This window comes from Malurus melanocephalus, unplaced genomic scaffold (assembly GCF_030028575.1).
Source record: "Malurus melanocephalus ecotype Western Australia unplaced genomic scaffold, MMel_1.1 scaffold_393, whole genome shotgun sequence".
NCBI classification, from domain to species: domain Eukaryota; kingdom Metazoa; phylum Chordata; class Aves; order Passeriformes; family Maluridae; genus Malurus; species Malurus melanocephalus.
This window is the reverse complement of record NW_026623625.1, coordinates 400692-420698: the sequence shown is the minus strand read 5'-3', so window position 1 is coordinate 420698 and position 20007 is coordinate 400692. Positions and strand designations below refer to the sequence as shown.

At 53.7% G+C, this 20007-nt stretch overlaps 1 protein-coding gene across 1 annotated transcript in view; it reads right to left on the bottom strand.

Moving 5' to 3' along the window:
- Nucleotides 1–17422: 17422 nt before the first annotated feature.
- PTPRU (protein tyrosine phosphatase receptor type U) overlaps nt 17423–20007 on the bottom strand; it is a gene marked incomplete at its 5' end in the record, with an annotated part of 54770 nt that continues 52185 nt past the window's right edge. Inside the window, one exon of the mRNA XM_057379185.1 lies at nt 17423–18728. Coding sequence (XP_057235168.1) covers nt 18666–18728 — 63 coding nt within the window. The remainder of the gene's footprint in view (nt 18729–20007) is intronic.

Genomic DNA, 20007 nt, shown 5'->3' with positions numbered 1-20007 from the left:
GCCTGAGGGTTGGTCCATGCCCTGAGGGCTGTAAATCCACAGTTTCTTTGCCAGAATCTCTCTCCAGCCTGGGCTGGCCATTTCCTATTTCCCAGGGGTGGTGGCAGAAGCCACTGTTCTGCCCAGAGCCAGTGCTGTCCCTGCTGGCTCAAGTGGAGGGGTGGCACCAGATCGGGGCAGTTTGGGCACCTGGAGACAGAACCAAGCTGCTCTGGTGGCAGTGCCAACAKCAGGGTGTCAAGATGAGCTGCCAGTCCCAGTGTGGGAGGTTCCAGGTGTCCCCCAGCAGCTCCTGCACCTGCACTGGGGCTTTTTCCAGGATGTTTGGGTGGGAGGAGGGCACCAAGGGAAAGGGGCACAGCTGGCACAGTCYCCATCCCCAGACACCCACACAGGCTTCAGGTGCCTCCTCCCTCCTGTCCCCTGCCAGCAGCACAAAGCACCAACCTGCCCTCCCGGGTGCTGCTCTTCTGCCACTGTTTTGTGAGTCACATCACTGATGTCACCTCCCCACACCACCGGAGCTCCAGGATGGATTTAATGAGACTTTTTTTTTGCTTTGGCTGAGAAAGACCTCAAAGAGGCTCCATCTCCAGCATCCCGACAAGCCAGCAGGTCGCTCTGCCACTGACTCTGTCCCCACAGGAGGACAGAGACCTGCAGAAGGGGCCAGTGGGCAGAGAGCAGGAGCAGAGCAACAGAGACCTGGGGACAACAGGGAAACCATCCGAGCCACTCCAGAGCACCTCTGTCCTCAGCAGCAGCTGCCATCCTCCTCCTCCTCAGAGGGGAGTCCTGCTGGCCCTTGAACTGCTCTGAKCCACCAGGGGACGAGGGACAGGTGGCAAAGGGGCAGTGCCACCATGCCTGTGACGTGGGACAGTGCCTCTGAAGGAGCTGAGGTGTGGGACATTACTGGCTGGAATTCACCCCCGGTGCTGGCCCTCACACACTGCCACCACGCTCTGTGCTGCAATCCTGGGGCCACCAAACCCAAGGGACAAAGCCACCCTGGCATCTTCTGGGAGCTGCCCAGCAGCTTTGGTCACACCTGGGGAGTAAATCCCAACTTACACCAATATACACAAAGGATTTTAAACTTACAGTGTTTTAAATCCAACGGAAGAAATCGTTGCAAAGCAGAAGGGAACAACATTCACTATAAAAATCAAGGGAAAYAAAGACCACTCTTCCCTCTTCTCTGAAGGTCACTAAAAAGGGAAACATCATGTGAGGCCCCTGGGAGCCCAGCAATGTAAATAGTCAGGGGAYACAGGGCATCTTCTATTAAAGAAASTGTCTTGCTAAAGTACATAAGCCTCATATAAATTATTAGATAATGAAATTCCAGATAATTTGCTGCCTGGTCAGCCACAACCCTCCTGCCACGCTCCTGAGCAGAGCCAATAATCCTAAGAAAGAATTGAATTGGTATGGAGGCAGCTGGTCAGGGGGATTCGGGAAAGAGCAGCTTCTCCAGGATGAGAGGAGTGGACACTGCAGCCCCACAGCCCCATGGACCCATGGTTCCAGAGCCCCAAAACCCCATAGCCCATTCTCCCTTGTCCAGTCCCTCCAGGCCTTGTCCAAAATCCCTCTTTGGAGCACTTTGGACACTGGAAGGGGCTCTAAGGTCTCCCTGGACCCTTTCCTGCWCCAGGGGAGTGTTTCCCTCCCCTCCAGCTCCAGGCTCCAGTGTTCCCAGTCCATCCCAGCCAGTCCCTGTCCTGAGGAGCTGCCACAAGCAAAAGCCCTGGGAAGGACACCCGGAGGGGATGGCCACACCGGAGCCCTGTCCCATTTTCAGCTTTGCAGTGACCAGTCCTGGCCGGGTCCTTTGCCCAGCTGTTCCCAGACTCTTCCTCTCACTTTGCCCCAGCTCTCACCTCTCCCCTGGGGCTGCAGACAGGACAGGGGATATCTCTGTTCTCTGGGACCTYAGGGGTTCCCAAAGGATGAGGAGACAAGCACCCCTTTGCTCCAGGGGTTCCCTGATCCCATGGGGGGAGCAGGACCGAGGAGGGGAACATTGGTAGCTTCTTCACCTTCAAAAGAAGAGCTGCAGTGCTGGAAAGCAGTGACAAGGGCCAGGATCGGGTCTTGGACCCCTGGCCTGGCGTGGATTTCCAGTACCAATTCCATTCTAATCCTCCCCATTACCCTTTTCTTTTCTCCCTCTGCTGCTCTGAACCTTTGGCACTTTCCAGCCCTGAGTATTGCACCCGTTTCGTGTAATTTGAAAGCCATTGTGTCAGCTGCTCTCTCCCCCGGCTCTCCAGGCCTCCAGTTGCTGTATCACAATGTAATTAGCTTTTGATGGGATGTTAAGATTTCTTGAGCTCCCGTGGAGAGGCAGCGTGGGGAGAGGTGAGGCCGCGCCTTGTGATTGTGGCTCCCCGTGGGAAGCACTCGAAGACCCTGGAAGACTCATTTACAGAATGWAAAATAAATAAATAAATAAATAAATAARTAAATKCATCCAAAAGMAACAGACCCAGTAGGCTGTGGTTTAATCGACTGAAATCACGGAGACTTTTTTACCTCTGTGCTCTTCCCTCCTCAGAGAGAAATGGGAATTAACTCTCTGGTGACGGACGGGAGGTGCAGAGCAGCGGTCGGGGCTTTATTCCAAACCCAGTTCTGGATATCTCTCCCAGAGTTTTACAAAACCAATCCTACCTCGGTGTCACTTTTCCCAGTTTTGGTATCAGGTATGAGCCCTYTGATCCATGCAGGAAACACCACATTTTCAGAGCCCTCTGCACMCTCTCTGCCRCTGATCACCCTGGCAGSGCAGGGCAGGGCTGCAATTCCCCCARGAGATTTCTGAATCAGATGGATCCYGAGGCAGCTCAGTCCCACCTGCACTGGGCCAGGCAGGAAACACTTCCCCAAACACAGCCCCTGGTGTGGATCCAGCCCTGGTGCTGTGAAGCGCAGACAGAGCCAATCCAGCCCTGAGCCATCCCCAGCAAATGCCAGTTCAACTGGATAATGGGCCAATTGATTGCCAGGGCCACACCGATCATCTCCCTGTCCTTTCAATGATTATTGTGGCATTCCCCACATTATTTCTGCACAGTGAAATTAATTCCTCTTGGCCCACCCCTGTCCCTGAGGAAGGGAGTGCGTTTCAGTGTTCATTCCTGCAGAGGTGGAAGTTAAGGGGACCTCTGTAAGGACTGGACTTAATTCATTTCTAAACTGCTGTCAGACAATTTGATTCCTCCCCCCTCTAATACTGCCCCTGGCATTAATGGAAAGAAAACAATAGCTACATCTGGTCATTTAAAGAGTCAGCCTCCCCTTCCACAGCTCTGCTGACATTTCTGTCTCCAGCCTGGACAGTAATGTATTTCATTTTCATTTTAGCAAATGCTTTCTTTATGATCAGATACATTTTTCATTTGTATGTGTTTGCATCTCTCTTAAAATTCAATATTTCATTTGAGGCTGCTGGGTTATTGCCTGCTCCTCAAAATAAAACATTTGTGGCACAAGGATATTTCAAATTATTTTCTCCACTCAAGAGCAGCAATTGCCTTTCCAGCCACACTGGGAGGAGCAGAGAGGAGTCAGTCCCCATCCCAATCCTGGCCCTCTGCACAGTGAACCTGGGGGGAAATGGGGCTGCTTAGGGCTGCTCTGTACAGAATCACCAAAAAAACCTAAAGGAGAGGCTGAAGGAGATGTTTGCACGGCTCCAGGAGCGGAGAGAGAGGCCGTATTTCATATCAGCAATAAATGTCAGCAGCTAAAATCAGGCTTCAAGTCCTAACTGTCGATTTTCCATAAAAATAAAGGCTGGCTCCTGAGCTGGGTAACTCACAGGGAGCTGGCAGACCCAGGCAGCCGGGTTTTCTTTAAGCACTGTGGTACCTGGGGGTGTGAGAAATCTCATCTCCTCATTACAGAGCAGCCCCTCGTTAAAAGTGAATTCCCCAGCCCTGAACATGCCCAGGATATACAGGGAGCAGCCCAAGGTCAGACACCTTCCAGTGCAAGAGCCCTCTTACCCCCAGGTGCTCTTGTATCCACAGCCTTCCTCCCATTATTTTCTTTCCTTGTGTTTCTGTCCAGCCCAGGTGGAAATGACTGAGGTAATAAAGCTCCTACCATTTCCCCTGGAAGATTATTCCATGGTCTAACAGATTTTGCCATTATAATTTTTTTTCCCCTTCCTGAGACCTAAAATTTGATGCAGTTTAATTTCACCCTGTTATATCAATATAGAAAAAGAGAAAAACTGCAGGAGAGGTGGAGGGGGCAGAAGGATCTAGAAGAGAGGACGGAGCTAAGGAGTGACAGATCCCATGACAGCCCCAGGGCTGCCCCAGCCTGGTGCAGAATGTTGGACAATCCCTCTCCATCTCCTGGCCAGTCCCTGGAATATGGCCCCAAGCTGCTGACAATCCCTCTCCATTTCCTGCCCAGTCCCTGGAATATGGCCCCAAGCTGCTGAGGCTGTGCCTGCACCGAGGAGATGCTCTCAGTGACCCCGGAATGGGCAGCACTGACAGTGACTCACAAAATTCGGCAGGAAAATTGACCTCAGGAGGAAAGTTCTGGGGGTAGCAGCGCTGGCAGAACATGCTGCTCCTTCCCTAATCAGGATGTGTTATTGGGGAACAATTAAAGACAAGTCAGGGGTAATTAAAGGTAATGAAATGCTCTCAGTGGGGAGGGAGATGCTCGGGGAATGCTGCAGAGCTGACAGGCACAGGAGCTGCCCTGCAGCAGCTCTGCCCTTCGGGAAGGTGGGATATTTCCCGGGATGGGGCCACAGCTCAGTGCCAGGGCTCAGGGCTCCCCAAACCACACAGAAATCAACCCTCCAGGCCAGGCAGGCTCAGGCTTTTTGGTTTTCCCTCCATCTTTCCTGCAGTAGAAGATGTTTCTGAAGGAGCTGAGGAAGAGCTGATGGGGCAGGGGAGAGCTGCAGCCCAGGGAGGAGCTGACAGCCCAGGAGCTGCCAGCCTGACTGTCCCCAAATGTTACAGGGTGGGAGCGGTGACAGCTGAGCCAGCACAGGGTCCTGGAGGGGAACGGAGCAGCTGCTGGGGCTGGAAAGGCACTGACTGCAAATGAGAGTTCAGCCTGAAGAGCAAACGCTTTCCCCAGAGCCAGCAGTCCCTGCCCAGCAGCGTCCACMCTCCCTGGGGTACTGGGAAGGGCCAACAACTCCAGATTCACCCAGAGCTCCTGGGCACATAGGAGAAGAGCCCCACAAACAACTGCGAACACCCACAAACACTGACAAACACCCACAAACACCTACAAACACCCACAAACACCCACAAACACTGACAAACACCTACAAACACCTACAAACACCCACAAATACCCACAAACACTGACAAACACCCACGAACACCCACAAACACCTACAAACACCTACAAACACTGACACTCACAAACGCTGACAAACACCCACAGACACCCATGAACACTGAAAAACACCCATGAAAACCCACAAACACTGACAAACACCCACAAACACCCACAAACCTGACAAACACCTACAAACCCTGACAAACACCCACACTGACAAACACCCACAAACATCCACAAACACCCATGAACATTGACAAACATCCACGAACACCCACAAATATCCATGAACATTCACGAACACCCACAAATATCCATGAACATTCACGAACACCCACAAACACCCAGGAACACCCACGAACACACATGAACACCCATGAACACACACAAACACCCACAAACACCCCTCCCCGCTGTCGCTCCCGAACCCATCCCGCCGCGCTGTGACAATCGGTGGAGCTCCAGGCACTGCCAGCTCCGGGAGCACAGAGAGCCCTGTGCCGGCCAAGGGACAGCCACGGGGGACACAGAGTGTCCCACTGCCCTGGCACCAGCCTGGGCCAGCCCCAGGCCCCGAGTGCCAAAATGAGAACGGCTTTTGCTTGGGAAGAACTTYCSCAKTAACGAGAGATTCRAAGGCCGGGTGATGTGGCACTTKGGGACAGGATCAGAGGTGGCTTTGGCAGTGCTGGGTAAGGGGTGAGCTCTGTCTCAGAGGGATTTTCCAGACTCAATGATTCTGGAGTCATGGCTCTCGCTGCAGGCTTTGTGCCCACTCATGGTCTTGCAGCTGGCATCATCAAACCAGGGCTCCAGACACGGACCGTGCCCAGTTATCCCAGTTTTCCCAGTTATCCCAGTTATCCCAGTTATCCCAGTTATCCCAGTTATCCCAGTTTGCCCAGTTATTCCAGTTATCCCAGTTAGCCCAGCAGGGCAACTCTCCGATTCCAGTTCAGCTCACACCAGAGGGCACAGCCTGCCCCAAGCCCTTTTGGGGTTTCTGGGGGATTGCTCTGCTCTGTGGATGCAAACAGGGGATGTTTCATCCACATGGCCAGGACCTGACTCCTGCAGCAGAACCCCATGGATGTGGCTCCCTTCCCACACAGAATTCTGCAGAATTCCTTGTTTAAAGAGACAAGGAAAGGAGCCCAGCAGAGCACTGTGCCTGCAGGAGCATCAGCCACTGTGACAATGCAGCACTGCTGGGGCAGCATTGTGTGCTGGCCGTGTTTGCCATTCCCACGGGGACAAACAGCCCCGGGACTGGCCCTGCTGCTGCCCAGGGTGACAAATGGAGCAGTGACGCCAGTGCCCTGGGGACTCCAGGGCTGGAGAGGACAGAGCTGTCCCCAGGCCTGTCTCCGTGTGTCCACAGGGCTCGGGGACGCTCCATCTGGCAGGGGCTGCTGGCACCCTGAGCTGCAGGGGCTGGAGGATGGAGCCTCTCCAAACCCCATCTGCCACTGTGGGCTGGGCTGTTCCCAGCCTGGGGTGTCTCCAAGAGGGGGGAATCCAAACTGGGGAGGCCATGACATCTCTGAGCTTTGGACAAGAGGAGTGTTGGCTTAAATACCAACGTTTTGATTTTCATCTTGTGAGACACAGCAGCTGCACATCCACAACAGCCATAGGAACACCAAATCCAGGCTATTCCTACCCAATTTCTGAATCAGGTCCTTCCCTATAGAYCTGCTGTCACTTCTGTGGATACAGAGCTGTACATGTTCACCTCAAGAACTCAAATCCCCAAGGTAGCTGCTCATTACATTTTTRTGTAGCTCAGAAAGGCCAGCGAGGCCCTAAAAGCAAACATTTTCCCTTTTAACGACACCCCAATAGATTGAGAGTGACCTGGCTGCCCACAAACATTAAAGCAAGGAGATGGATCACCCTGGCGGCCCAGGGAGGGATCCTGGGCACAGCTGGTRTGGAGATTCTGGGAACACAGCCTGGAAAGAGCCACAGCAGCTTGGGGACAGATGTGGCATAGGCAGGTCAGCGCCACTTCCCTTCACTGTCCCTGCTCGTCCCCAAAGCCATCCTGGGGGTGGAGCTGTGCCAGGAAAAAAGAAGATGAAAAGTGCTTTTGGGGTGAGAGGAGGTGTTATTAGAGATGTCTGGATTATTGCAAGGTTTTGCCTAAGAGAAGGAGGAGAAGGGGAGAGACAGTGGGGGAAAGGAAATATTTATCAAGCTTTAAAAGAAGCAGATGGTGGCAAGAGAAGGAAAAGTGCCTGTGAGATGAGTCCAGGTGAAGTGGGATTAATCCCGAGCTCGTAAAGGTTTTTACGTGCTCCTGCTCTGGGCTGCCCCATCATTGTCAAACCCTGAGGGTGCTCTGTGCCAGCCCGGGGGCTCTGGGCAAAGGAGGATCCGAGGGGTTTGGGAGCATCCCCAACGCTCTGCCCCGACAGGATCCAGCCTGGATTCCCTGCCACCATCCCGAGAGGCCCAGCTGCCACCTGAGCTGTCCCCAGCCCGGGAGCTGTGTCCCCTCCCCATGGGCAGTGTGCTGCTGGCCCTGCCGGACGCGCCGGAGGAGCCGCTGGCCAGAGCCTGGCCCGATGGAAATTTGCCYAATTAGCGCCAGCGAGAGCAGCAGCAGCAGCAGGGTCCCGGCAGCCCCTGCCAAGAGAACATGTTCACATCAAACTGCGGCCTCCCTGCTCCAAACTTTACAAGATGTTGCTTTCAAACCCTCATTAAGCCCTTCTGGCGTCCCCACTGCGCCGCGGTTACGATGCCAGCAGGCAGAGCCCAGCTCCAGCTCTGCTCCATCCCTGCTCCAGCTCTGCTCCATCCCTGCTCCAGCTCTGCTCCAGCTCTGCTCCATCCCTGCCCCATCCCTGCTCCAGCTCTGCTCCAGCTCTGCTCCATCCCTGCTCCAGCTCTGCTCCATCCCAGCTCCAGCTCTGCTCCATCCCTGCTCCATCCCAGCTCCATCCCTGCCCTATCCCTGCTCCATCCCTGCTCCTTCCCTGCTCCATCCCTGCTCCATCCCTGCTCCTTCCCTGCTCCATCCCTGCCCCATCCCTGCTCCATCCCTGCCCTATCCCTGCTCCATCCCTGCTCCTTCCCTGTTCCATCCCTTCCCCATCCCTGCTCCTTCCCTGCCCTATCCCTGCTCCATCCCTGCTCCATCCATGCTCCATCCCTGCCCCATCCCTGCTCCATCCCTGCTCCATCCCTGCTCCTTCCCCGCTCCTTCCCTGCTCCATCCCTGTCCCTGCTGCTGCTGGGTGTGTGAATGTGGGCATTGCTGGCACAAGTGGCAGGGAAGGGCCAAGGAAATATGAGAGATTGAATTTTCCACTTCCTGGGTCATCCTCTTGGCACAGCCTCGTCAGTAAGAGCCCCAGGACAGCGTCTGGAAGCGCAGCTGGAGCAGCAGCAGGGGCAGAGTGTGAGCTGGAGGGAGCTGGTGCTGCCCACAGCCCCGGGCAGGGCACACAAACACAGCCCTGCCAAGCTGCTCCCTGGCACCAGCAGAGCGCTCTCAGCTGCCAACAGCCCCGGCCTTGAACACAATTTTTGGAGGTGAGTGAATTCCTTGGATTCTCATTAAATGCTGGGCACTGAGTGCCAGCCCTGGGTGAGTGCCTGGGCCCTTCCCTGCTGGTGGCACAGCCGAGCTGCACTGTTGGTGTGTCAGGAACAGGGACACAGCCCCAAGGACAGCAAAGGTGACACAGCAAAGCCCCTTGCTCCCAACACATTCTCCTCCCAAGCTGACTCGTGCCCTTCATCCCGAGGGCCTGGGAGCCCCTGACAGGGTTTGTGGCCCCCAGACTGTGATCCCTTGGCACRTCCAGCCTGGGCAGGGCCGCAGGGCTCTCACTGGGCAGGGCACCTGGCCAGCTCCGGGCACCAGGAAAGCRGGAACGCTCTGCCAATGTTTACTCAGCACTTGGGACAGTCTGTCCTTTCCCTTCTGCTGTGCTCAGGAGTGTGGTAAGGGCAGATTACAGGCAGCAATCCACAGAGCATGAGAGGTGAGGAGGGAAACATCAAGAGGGGAAATGAGATGGAGAAACTCAGCTCAGCCCCAAGCAAACCCTCCCTCCTGCTGTCCTGAACTCAGCACTCAGCTCCTCCTGCTCTCCTAGCACTGCCTGGCTTTGGCTGGACCACACAAGCACTTTTCTGCTCTTGGGATGTCCCTGGGAGCATAGCCCCGTGCCTGGGCTTTGCAAGGCGTGGCTGCCTCCATCACCTGCAGAGTGGATGATAAAAGGAGAAGGAGCCACAGGTCACTTCTGGCCATTTATGGCCTCCCCACTCTGCTCACAGCTCCTGGCCAGGGCTCTGTGAGCTCAGCCCCAGCCAGAGCCAGAGCAGCTGCAGCAGAGCTTGGCACAGGCAGCGTTTTTGGGTGAGAACCAGCGGGAGGGGAGAAAGAGCCACGTGTGACCAGCACGGCTCGTCCAGCCCACGGGAGGGGCACGGAAGGATTCAGGTTGGAAAAGATCTTCAATTCCATCACATCCACCCATTAACCCATCCCTGGCACCCCAGCACTCACCTTAGCCCACATCTGCACAGCTTTCACCTCTCCCCAGGATGGTGACCCCAGCACTGCCTGGGCTGGCAGCTGCTGGACCAGCAGATGGGAAATGCTGGGCTCAGCACAGGAACCAGCCCACGGAACTCCCTGCAAACTCCACTGCCAGCTCTGCAAAACCTGCTGGGGTTTGGGAGCTGGGCAAGGCTGGGGAAAAGCATCAGGAAACATCAGCTGCCAACATTCACAGGGCTGTGTCATTCCCCTTTTGATGCTACTTTTTATTCTGATTGAAAAATACTTCGTGGTCTGACACAAACCTCCCCCTTGCCCAAAGAGCCAACATCAACACAGAGCTCTGTGAGCTCCTCAGAGGGAAGCGTTTAAAATTACAGAATGAAAAAATAAAAATTAAAGAGCAACCTGATCTTTTCCAGGCTTTGCTCCTTTCTTCCCTTGGAACATTCARCATTTTTTCTCTTTTCCCTATAAAWCCCTCACATTCTGGGGTYCYACAGCACTCACAGCTGCCAGGTGGGCAGTGCCCAAAGCCCCTCTGCTCTCACCCCTGGAATTCCTCCCAGGGAAACAACCATGGCTGGCTTTTCCATGCAAAATCTCTCCTTTTGRAGCCAAGACAAACACCTTCCCCTCCTGGCACAGTGTGCACAGCCCAGCCAGGCTATCAGCAGTTACTTGGTTCCTGCTGGAAAAACCCTGCATCAAAGAAAAACAACATTTTCCCACAGAAAAATGCGATCTCCAACCCCTTTCTGTGCCCAATTAAAGCAACTCCACTAATTAGGCTTCCATCTACCCATCCCTCACCGTCTCCTGGGCCAGCAGTTCCCTGCCCACCCTTGTGCAGCCTTAGCTGGCCTTTCTCTTACTGAAAAAGCCCGTGAAAGGCATGAAATTGGGCAAGGACAGGTTTGCAAACAGCCTCAGCTTCTGCAGCTCAGCAATATTTACTTTCGGCCAGAGAAACTCAAACCAAGAGGGACCTTTGCCAAATGCTCTGGCTCCAGGGCAGCAAATGAAGGGAATTCAAGGTATTTGTGCCYCAGCCTTGCATTTTCTCTCGCTAAGGGAGCAGGGAAGGGGAAAATCTGTGCTTCCACCTGCATTTTTGAGTGGCTCCAAGGAGGCCCATGAAGCATCTGCCCCCGTGGCCGTGTTTCAGGGGTGCTGGGGGTGTGAGCCTGTTTATTTGTGTGTGTTTGTGTCTCTGCATTGGGCTGTTTGTTGGAGCTGCTCTTCCCTGTGCATATGTCTGCGTGGCTGCGTGCCCGGCTGCGTGGGAGAGCTTCCTGTGGCTTTTGGTGCCATTCCCAGGCARCTCTGCCAGCAAAAGGCACTCTGCACTGGGAAATTATTAGACAGCAAGGGAAGTGGTGGGGTAGAGCTGAGAAAGGGTTAAATTGCAGCAAATAATCCCAATGGGCAAAGAAGTGCCCCAGAGGGTGTTTTTGGTGGCCYTCCCAGGCACAAAGGAGGGGCAGGATGTTTGGGAAGGGTGGGAATCACAGTACAGGTTCCCTGTGAGCCTCCAGCCTGCATTTGTTCCCCAGGGTTTTACGGGATGCTTCCCACTCACCCTTCTGGGTCACCTGAACCCAGAGGAATCGGGAGAAAACCCTTCTGCCAGCACCTGCAYGGCTCCCAGGGACTCCAGGCCTCTGGCACTGGTGTCCCACGAGGCTTTTCCCAATGGAAAGGTCCTCCAGTTCCTCCCAGAGCAACTCCACACACAGCAGCCTCTGGGATGACCAACTGGGATGGCCAATGACCAACTGGGATGGCCAATGACCAACTGAGATGGCCAATGCTGCACTCCTGACTCTGGGATGACCAACTGAGATTGGCCAACACTGCAGTTCTGACACCAGGATGACCAGCTGGGATGGCCAGCGCTGCAGTCCTGACTCCAGGATGACCAGCTGGGGTGGCCAATGCCACAGTCCTGACTCCAGGATGACCAACTGGGATGGCCAATGCCACAGTCCTGACTCCAGGATGACCAACTGGGATGGCCAATGCCACAGTCCTGATTCCAGCATGACCAGCTGGGGTGGCCAATGCCACAGTCCTGACTCCAGGATGACCAGCTGGGATGGCCAGTGCTGCAGTTCTGAGGGAGCTTGGGGGTCCTTTCCACCCCCAGCCCCACTGGAGTTGCCTCCAGGCCGAGGGTCTCTGCGGGTCCCATCCATTACGCTCCTATCAATGCCCTCTTTGGTTCATTTCTTTAACAGATCTTTCCTGTGYATCCTGGTGGAAACAGCCCAGAGATAATAACCGTAGATATGGGTTGACCTATGGGATTCCTGGAGTGATCAAACTGTCAGATAACAGAATAAATCTTTCTTGTGAGTCGGGATTAAATCAGAGAGCGTTGGCTGCTGTGGCTTCTTATTTATTTGTGTTCTCTTAAATTGCATTTCCCTTCCCCCCATGAAGAGCAGTGGCTGCCTACAGCTGTAAATTACTGCAAACCTTCTGGTGAGCTGAGACACCGAGTCTCTTAACCTTGCAAACATCTCCTGCTTCCCTTAATGGTCTTGGAGAGCTCTCAGGAAAAAGGAAGCGAAATGGGGAACATAATTTAATGGGAAGTTCGTACCTTGGCACTGCCCAGCAGCCTGACCTGACCTGGTCTGGAGATCACCTGCAACCYTCAGTGTGGAACTCCTGGGGGTTTCATGGTCTTGAATGCAGCATTTCCTCTCTGCTTCCCTCAGCCTCCACCTGGCCCTGGTTCTGTGTAGCATCCTGAGGTGGAGCATCGGTGGGGGGATGGATGGATGGATGGATGGATGGATGGATGGATGGATGGATGGATGGATGGATGGATGGATGGATGGATGGATGGAGGGCTGGGGCAGGGCAGGGGACACAGTGTCACTGTCCCCAGGGTGACAGTGAGTGAAGGGAGATGCTCTGCCCTGCACAGGGGCTGCCCTCAGCCCTTCACCAGGAACAGCCCCAGGACTGCAGCCCAGATAAAGCTGTGCTGGGGTCAGGAAGGRAGAGGTGAAGCACTGAGCGATCTCCTGAAGGTGCACCAAGAACCACTGACAAACTCCTGTCTTACCTGAGGGACCATCCTCCAGCCCASCAGCAGACAGGAAATCGCTCAATCCTCTGGCTCCACCAGCGCCGTTTCTTTGGGATTGGGCTTCTCCCACCACTTTCTTCACCTCCTGGGACTGGACATAAAAACATCACTTGGCCACTGACCCTGAAATGCTGAGGGTCTGGCACATGGAGACCTGGATGCAGAACATTGACACAGACGGGCCAACTGTGCAGCCGTCGCTGCCATCAGAGAGACGCCTGAGACCACAGATAAATCACAGGTAAAAGCTGTTCCAGCTCTTCCAGTGGGAACACCTTCCCTGCCCCGTGAACCTCAAAGATACRACACTAAGAGGAAAGTTAAATGATTAATTTGTTTTTCAAAACCGTGTCCTGAAAAAAGTATCAAATTTTTTAGCTAGAGGAAAACTCTTTCAGCAGGCCAGGCCTYCAGAAGCTGTTTGGGAGCTCATTTTAGTTGACTGACTGCACTCACACATCTGTGATTAAACACTCACTCTACAGATATTTTTGTTAACCTCCCTATTTTAAATTCTCCCCAAACTTCTCAAGCAGGATTTTCTTGTCCAAGCATTTGTGTTTTGTATCTGTGCTGGAATACTGCTTTATGAATAGCAAGAGCTTTATCTTGACTCTAACCAACAACCTCAGCTTAAAGCTAAATGCATAATTTACAGCAAATTAAACTTAATGGGACTGGAATAATTATGTTGACTTTTGAAAGTACTTAAGGATAAATACATGATTAGATATTTTGCACACAGTGAGAAAATATTTATTTCAAAATACAAATTCTTCCCATTGAGCCTTTGGATGGAGCATTTAGRGGTAACATGAGCAGCATAGAGATTACAGCCCAGTTAAGGCTACTTAAATAAATTATCCYACAGCACTTGCAGTACTGGAGAGATGGGAATCTCTGGAAAAGCGTGGTGTCTGTGCCACCGGATCATGGCACAGGGAGGTGGGCACATCCCTGGACGGGGCTCTCCAGCCTCTGCTCCCCGTGCCCATCCCTGCAGAGCCAGGCTGTCCATGGGAGCAAAGTCACCCCACAAGGTGACCCCATTGAGCCATCCCTCTCCATACCTGTGCCCGGAACATAAACCACGTGAGCATGAACGGGGGGCCCGGGAACAAGAGTGGCACAGGTTTGTCCCCATTCCACCTCATCAGGCAGGCATAGGCAGCGTGGAGGCTCAGCAGGGTCTCTGCAGGACAGGGATCAGAGAAGGGAGGGAGAGGATGAGCCCAGCCTAAGCCATGGCAGCTCTTGGCCTCGTAGAGACATCCCAGGTGATAAATGGGCCACTGGAGCTAATTGAATTTAGGTTTCGTTTTAATGAATTTATTGGCCAAGGTTAATCAGGAGGGTTTAACACGCCCTCCCCCAGCCCTGCCTGTGCTCTGCCCTTTCGCTCAGGGGAGCGTCCAAATGCCACATCAAAAGGAGCAAGCCAAAACCTCAGAGGGCTGGAGTGCCGGGAGCTGCTGGGAGGGACAGGGGTGGGTGCTCCAGATGGGACCCCCACGCTGGGGAGCTTCCCCTGAAGCACTGAGGGAGAAGAGGAAAGGCAATYCCTGCCCACGATTGCTGTGACTGCCTTGGGTGGGTGAGATCAGGCACATTACCAGCACACTCGCCCTGTCCTGAAAGTGTTCTGGGGCTGTGGCTCTCCAGGGGCAGGATGGCCTTGGTGGGGCTGGGGAGGACAAAGCTGGACATCCACCAGGAACACTGCTCCCCCCAGGACAAGGATCCCCACCTGCCACCTCCATGGCACTGCTGACACCCGCCAGAGCTGGAGCTGGGCTCCCCAACACACCCCGGCTGGCAGCAGGATTAGGGACCCAGCCTGTGGATGGAATGAGAATATCCAGGTCACCTCCAACAATACCATGACATTGGCTTAGGGAAATTATCACCAGCTCTGCCAGGGCGTGTGTGCTGCAGATAACAGTACAAAGGAGGCGTGGAGCTGGCAGGCAATCCCCCAGAGCCGGGAGCTGGGCATTGGACACCTATTTGGAGCCKTTATTGAAATGCAAAGAGCTCCCTTGGAGCGGCTCTGATCCGTCCAGGTTGGCAGAGCAGCAGCAGGACCCCAGCGCCTCCAGCCAACCCTGCCAAGCTCTCCTGGCTCTGCCCAGCAGGAAAGGCCTCTGCCTCCATCCCATCCCAGCTCTCCTGGCTCTACAGAGCAGGGAAAGGGATCCCATCCCATCCCATCCCATCATCCCATCCCATCCCATCCCATCCCATCCCATCCCATCCCATCCCATCCCATCCCATCCCATCCCATCCCAGCTCTCCTGGCTCTGCAGAGCAGGGAAAGGGCTCCACTTCCATCCCACCCCAGCTGCCCCCACAGGTCACTCACCAGGACGGGCTGCGGAATCAGAGGTGGGACAGAGGGACATCTCAGGACATTTCCACAGGATGAGCACCTGGACTGCTTCTCCTGTCCTGGCTTCAAAACCCTGTTGGCTCTCTGGGCTGTCCAYGCCTCTTCCAGAAGTTGCAGGGATGAAGTGAGGAAGGACAGTGATGCCACCCCCCTCCCCGAGCTCCCAGCATGCCCAAGGGCCACCAAACCCAGTGGCCACCAGCCTTGTCCCACCAGAACTGCTCCCTTTTTTACCTGAACGAGCCACAGTTGACAGCGTCTGGTGGGAGCAGCTGCTGTCTCTCTTCAGAGCAGCCTGAGCCCTCCAGGACAGCCCTGGGGACACAGGGGACACAGGGGACACAGCCCCCTGCCAGGGCTGACCCCACACACCCAGAGCCCTTCCCAAGGGCAGGACTCGCTTTGAATTTGCATTATCCCCCTTTTCATTATTTATTGGTAAAGTGTAATTACTTCTTCCTTCACAAGTCTTAATTAAAAATGAAAAACAATCCTGACAAGTCAATTAGATTTTTTTCCTTAGTCTCCATTAAATGAAGACTCAAGTGTTACTGGAAGTGTTTCATATCACAACACATTTATCTGAAGGCTGCTTCTTCATAAATAAATCACTGAAGACAATGCAGGAACTTTTCCTGAAGGCTCTTCTTCCAACAGGATTTCATTTTCAAGCTGGGAAATGCTCTGAGACTCCTTTTCCAGCAATRGGGAAACTCCATCAGAAGCTGAGGGTGGCCAGGAAACCCTGCCCAGTCCAGGATCTCCAGGAGGACACCAACAGCAAAGCAACCCCATCTCCTCTGGGCCATGAAGGCTTTGTAGGAATCTGACCCTGCAAATCTACTCCCCAAAATACCCTTTAAAAGGTTAAATATCTTTTAAAAGATACGGCTGAGAGAGATGCTTCTTCAGGGCTCCCCACATCACAGCTCCCAGCTCAGAGCCAGCAAAGAACGTCAGAGGCCATCATAAATTTGGAACATTTATTTATGCAACTGATTTTCTTAAAAGGAAAGAAAGCCAAAAATAATAATATCATAACAAAATAATAAAAAAACAGTTAACAACAGCTGGATGTGCGTGGTACGATCCACATCAGACATGTCCCTCCCACTGCTCCAWCCTCCTTCCTGGTGGAGCTGCCTCATGGTCCCAAATCCCTCAGGCAGCAGCTCTTGGATGCTGCCAGCTTTTAGGATCAGTTTTTCTGCATATAGACAAAACTGTTCCAATTTGGTGTTTTTCTTGGGTTTTATTTTTTTTCCTTTTTTTTTGGTTGTTTTNTTTTTCTTGGGTTTTATTTTTTTTCCTTTTTTTTTTGTTGTTTTATTTTTATTAAAAAAAAAAAAAAAAGCACCACTCCAATCTGTAATACCAATAAACATTATTCATCTTAAGAACAGTATTTATATTTTTATATATAGATTTCTATATTTATATTTCTATGTACAGGATGTCCTTGCCTCGTGTCAGAGGAGCATCTCAGTAGGAGTTGGGGATGGATTGGGATTCATAGCATTGGATTTCAAAATCTGTCCTTCACCAGAGATGCCCTAAAAAACCCAGAGACACCCAGCAAGGAGRTATCAAAATAAAATAAAAAGGAAAAAAATCTTGATTTTAAAACATATATACAACTCCTCCAGTCTCTGTTGTCTCTGCAGGACTAAATGGAGTTCCAGTTTTCCTCCTTCTCCTCTTTCTGGCAATGCTGTACCTGGGGAGCTCTGTGGGACGCTCYCTCCCTCGGGACTGCAGGAAGGATGGGGGTGGCCCAGGCAGCAGCACCCAGGGCTGGAGAGCCCCCAAACCATGCCATTCCCAGGGATTTCACAGGCTCAGCTCAGCCATTTTCATACAAAACAAAACAATTTCTGCATCTCTCAGCAGCCACCCGCAGCACCTTCCCCAGGACAGCACAGACATCTATRGAGAAACGGGCACTGGGAAAGGACACTCATTTATCCCAAGTCATGGCTTTTGATGGGAGTACTGGTGTAACCAGGTACTGGTGTAACTGGACCATTCTGGGGAAAAAGGACCTTTTGGTGATGAGGCAGAATGGGCACAGGGCAGGGATGGAGAGAAGGAATGATGTCAAATAGCCCTTGGAATAAGTTCTTGTCAGGCTGTGAATTCCTCAGGGAGCAGGTGAGAGAGCCAAGGTCTGGGATGGTGCTGGAACACCCATACCTGGATCCCTCTGGCTGAACCTKCCCAAGGCTATTTACTTTATTACAACCAGGCTGAGAGCAGAATCCCTGTYAATTACCATAACATCAGATGGAAAAAGTGCCATTTCACACCCACCTGCAGCAGGATGGAGCTAAAAAGCATCAGGTACCTGCAGYGGGCAGCCCTGGTGGCACAGGAGTGTGGGACCTTGCCTGTCCAGCCCCAGCACATGGCCAAGGCCCTGGCACAGCTCAGCCCCAACCAACACCACCCCAAACCAACCCTCCTGCCCCACCAGGCCCAGCAAAAGCCAAGAGAATCAACTGCCCGGGGGCAGCATCCAGGAAGTATCTGCCMTGGACCCAAATTTTGAGAATTTTSCTTCAAATGCAGTGATGCACAAGGRAAGGGTTAAAAACAAACCCAAGGACCGGTGCCTTTGGGACATCAGGAGGAATTCACTGCTTCAGATGGAGAAGGAGGSATGGAGATGCTGGGGAACCATCCCCTCAAAAGCTCTGCAGAAGCACCAGGAGGGTTTGGGTTGGTCCCTGCAAAGGGACATTGCATGGCCAGTGCCCCCCACCCCTGCCCTCCCCCCTCCCTGGCTGTCCAGGGCTGGACACAYAGTGGGTCACAACTCACAGAACCAAAACAAGCCAGGATCAAACTCATGGCGTGAAGGGGCAGAAACTCAAGTGCTCCTGGGGGTCTTTGCTCCGGCTCAGAGCAAGTCACACCGAGGGAAAGCCTCCGGCAGCCTCCAGGTTCCTCGAGGAGCAGCTTCAATTCCACACACAAAAGAACRACACCTCCAGGATCCATCCTGCCCTGCTGGGACACAGCCTCGGCCCCTCTGGCTCCTCTGCAGCTGTTTCAGAACCCCACCAGCAGCGCAGGGTCACACCCTGCACAGGATTCCAAGGAGCAGGATGAGCTGTGGGATCCACACGTGGCCACTCAGACACAGCCAGGGCAGGGAGGAAAGAGGGAGAGTGGAGGATGAAGATGGAGAGTGGCCAACACATCCCCAGGTCCTGTCGTTTCCTGGATCCRAAGGGTTTCCCTGTGGCTCCGTGGCCGTTTCCCTCCCCATGTCCCGGTGGCAGCACGGCCCCTGCACCAGCCCCTGGCGTGGCCAGGTGCTATCTGCTCTCCAGGGACTCCAGGTATTCCAGTGCAATGTCRTAGCAGAAATGGTACTGCTCCTGTGCAGGGAGAGAACAGGCACGTTATCACGTTATACTCCTGAGAGAAAGCAGTCCCTGTTTGAGGGAAACACGTCAGCAGCCCTAAGGAAACACCTGCCAGCCTCTCCCGGCCTGTGACAGTCCTGCTGAGGCCACAGCCAGGAAAAACCACACTCTGGGCAAACAACAGTCACTGCTGGGGCAGGGGATGGTGCCCAGATCCAACCACACATGCTGAAATCCAGGCACCTCCACCTGCAACACCCCCTTACTCAGAAAATACCTTTATTCAGCACCCCTGGTACACACCCAGCACTGGGGGTTCAGAGCCTCATCACCTCAGTGACTGACAGGTGCCAATCAGATGGCAGCAGAGCCAGGGGAACACTCTGGGGTCAGAGACATCCAAAATAAAACCTTGGGCAGGAAATGGAGGAGTTTTTGTTTCTGAGTTCAGCAGAGGCTGGAAAGGGGGAGAGCACCCAGACGTGGTATCCATGGTCTGAAGGGATGGAGATGCCCTGCCCTGGCTGCCAGGACACTCCTTCAGTACTCCTTCAGTACAAACTCTCTTGTCCAGCAGGACCAGGCTCATTCTCCCAYCTCTTCCTGAGACATCCATGTCAGCGTCCTCCCACCCTTCAGGCCCCCTCAGCTGCCCAAAGGGAAGGCCCAGAGTGGCTGACTCCTGGTTTTGTAATGGAAATCCCTGACCTGGGACTTGTGAAGGCAGAMTCATCCATCCCTGGATCCATCCATCCCTTCCCAGGACCTGTCCCTGCTCTCCCACCCTCGTTCAACTCACAGTACAAACACCACAGGAGAGCTTCACCCGTGGCACTGCTCACCCCGTGAGATGCTGCTTCAACGAGCAAWATCAGCCAGACTGCGGGGAAAACCCCAAATAAATCAGGATTTTGGTGCTGCTACAAGCACTGGGACATCAGGTGGGAGAGCTCTGGGACAGCAGGGAAGGAGAGGGGAGAGCTCATCTCCCCAAATCCCAGCTGCAGGATGGGGATTGGAGCCTGAGCACCACATGAAAAACCTGTTATCCCACACGGGTGGGCGGCTCTGGGATCCCAGGTGGGCAGAGGGGGAGAAGGGACTTCAAAGCGAGGAGGCTGTGACAGCCCAGATTAAAAGCACATAATGCTTTTTGGATTAAGGAAAGGGATTGTTTCCATTCATCATCATATAAAAATAACCCCCGGGGCAAACGGAGGGGGAAGAGGCACAGGCAGTGGGAAGGGCTCTCTGCTGGGTTGAGCTCCTTACACCAGGCACGGATCCGGCC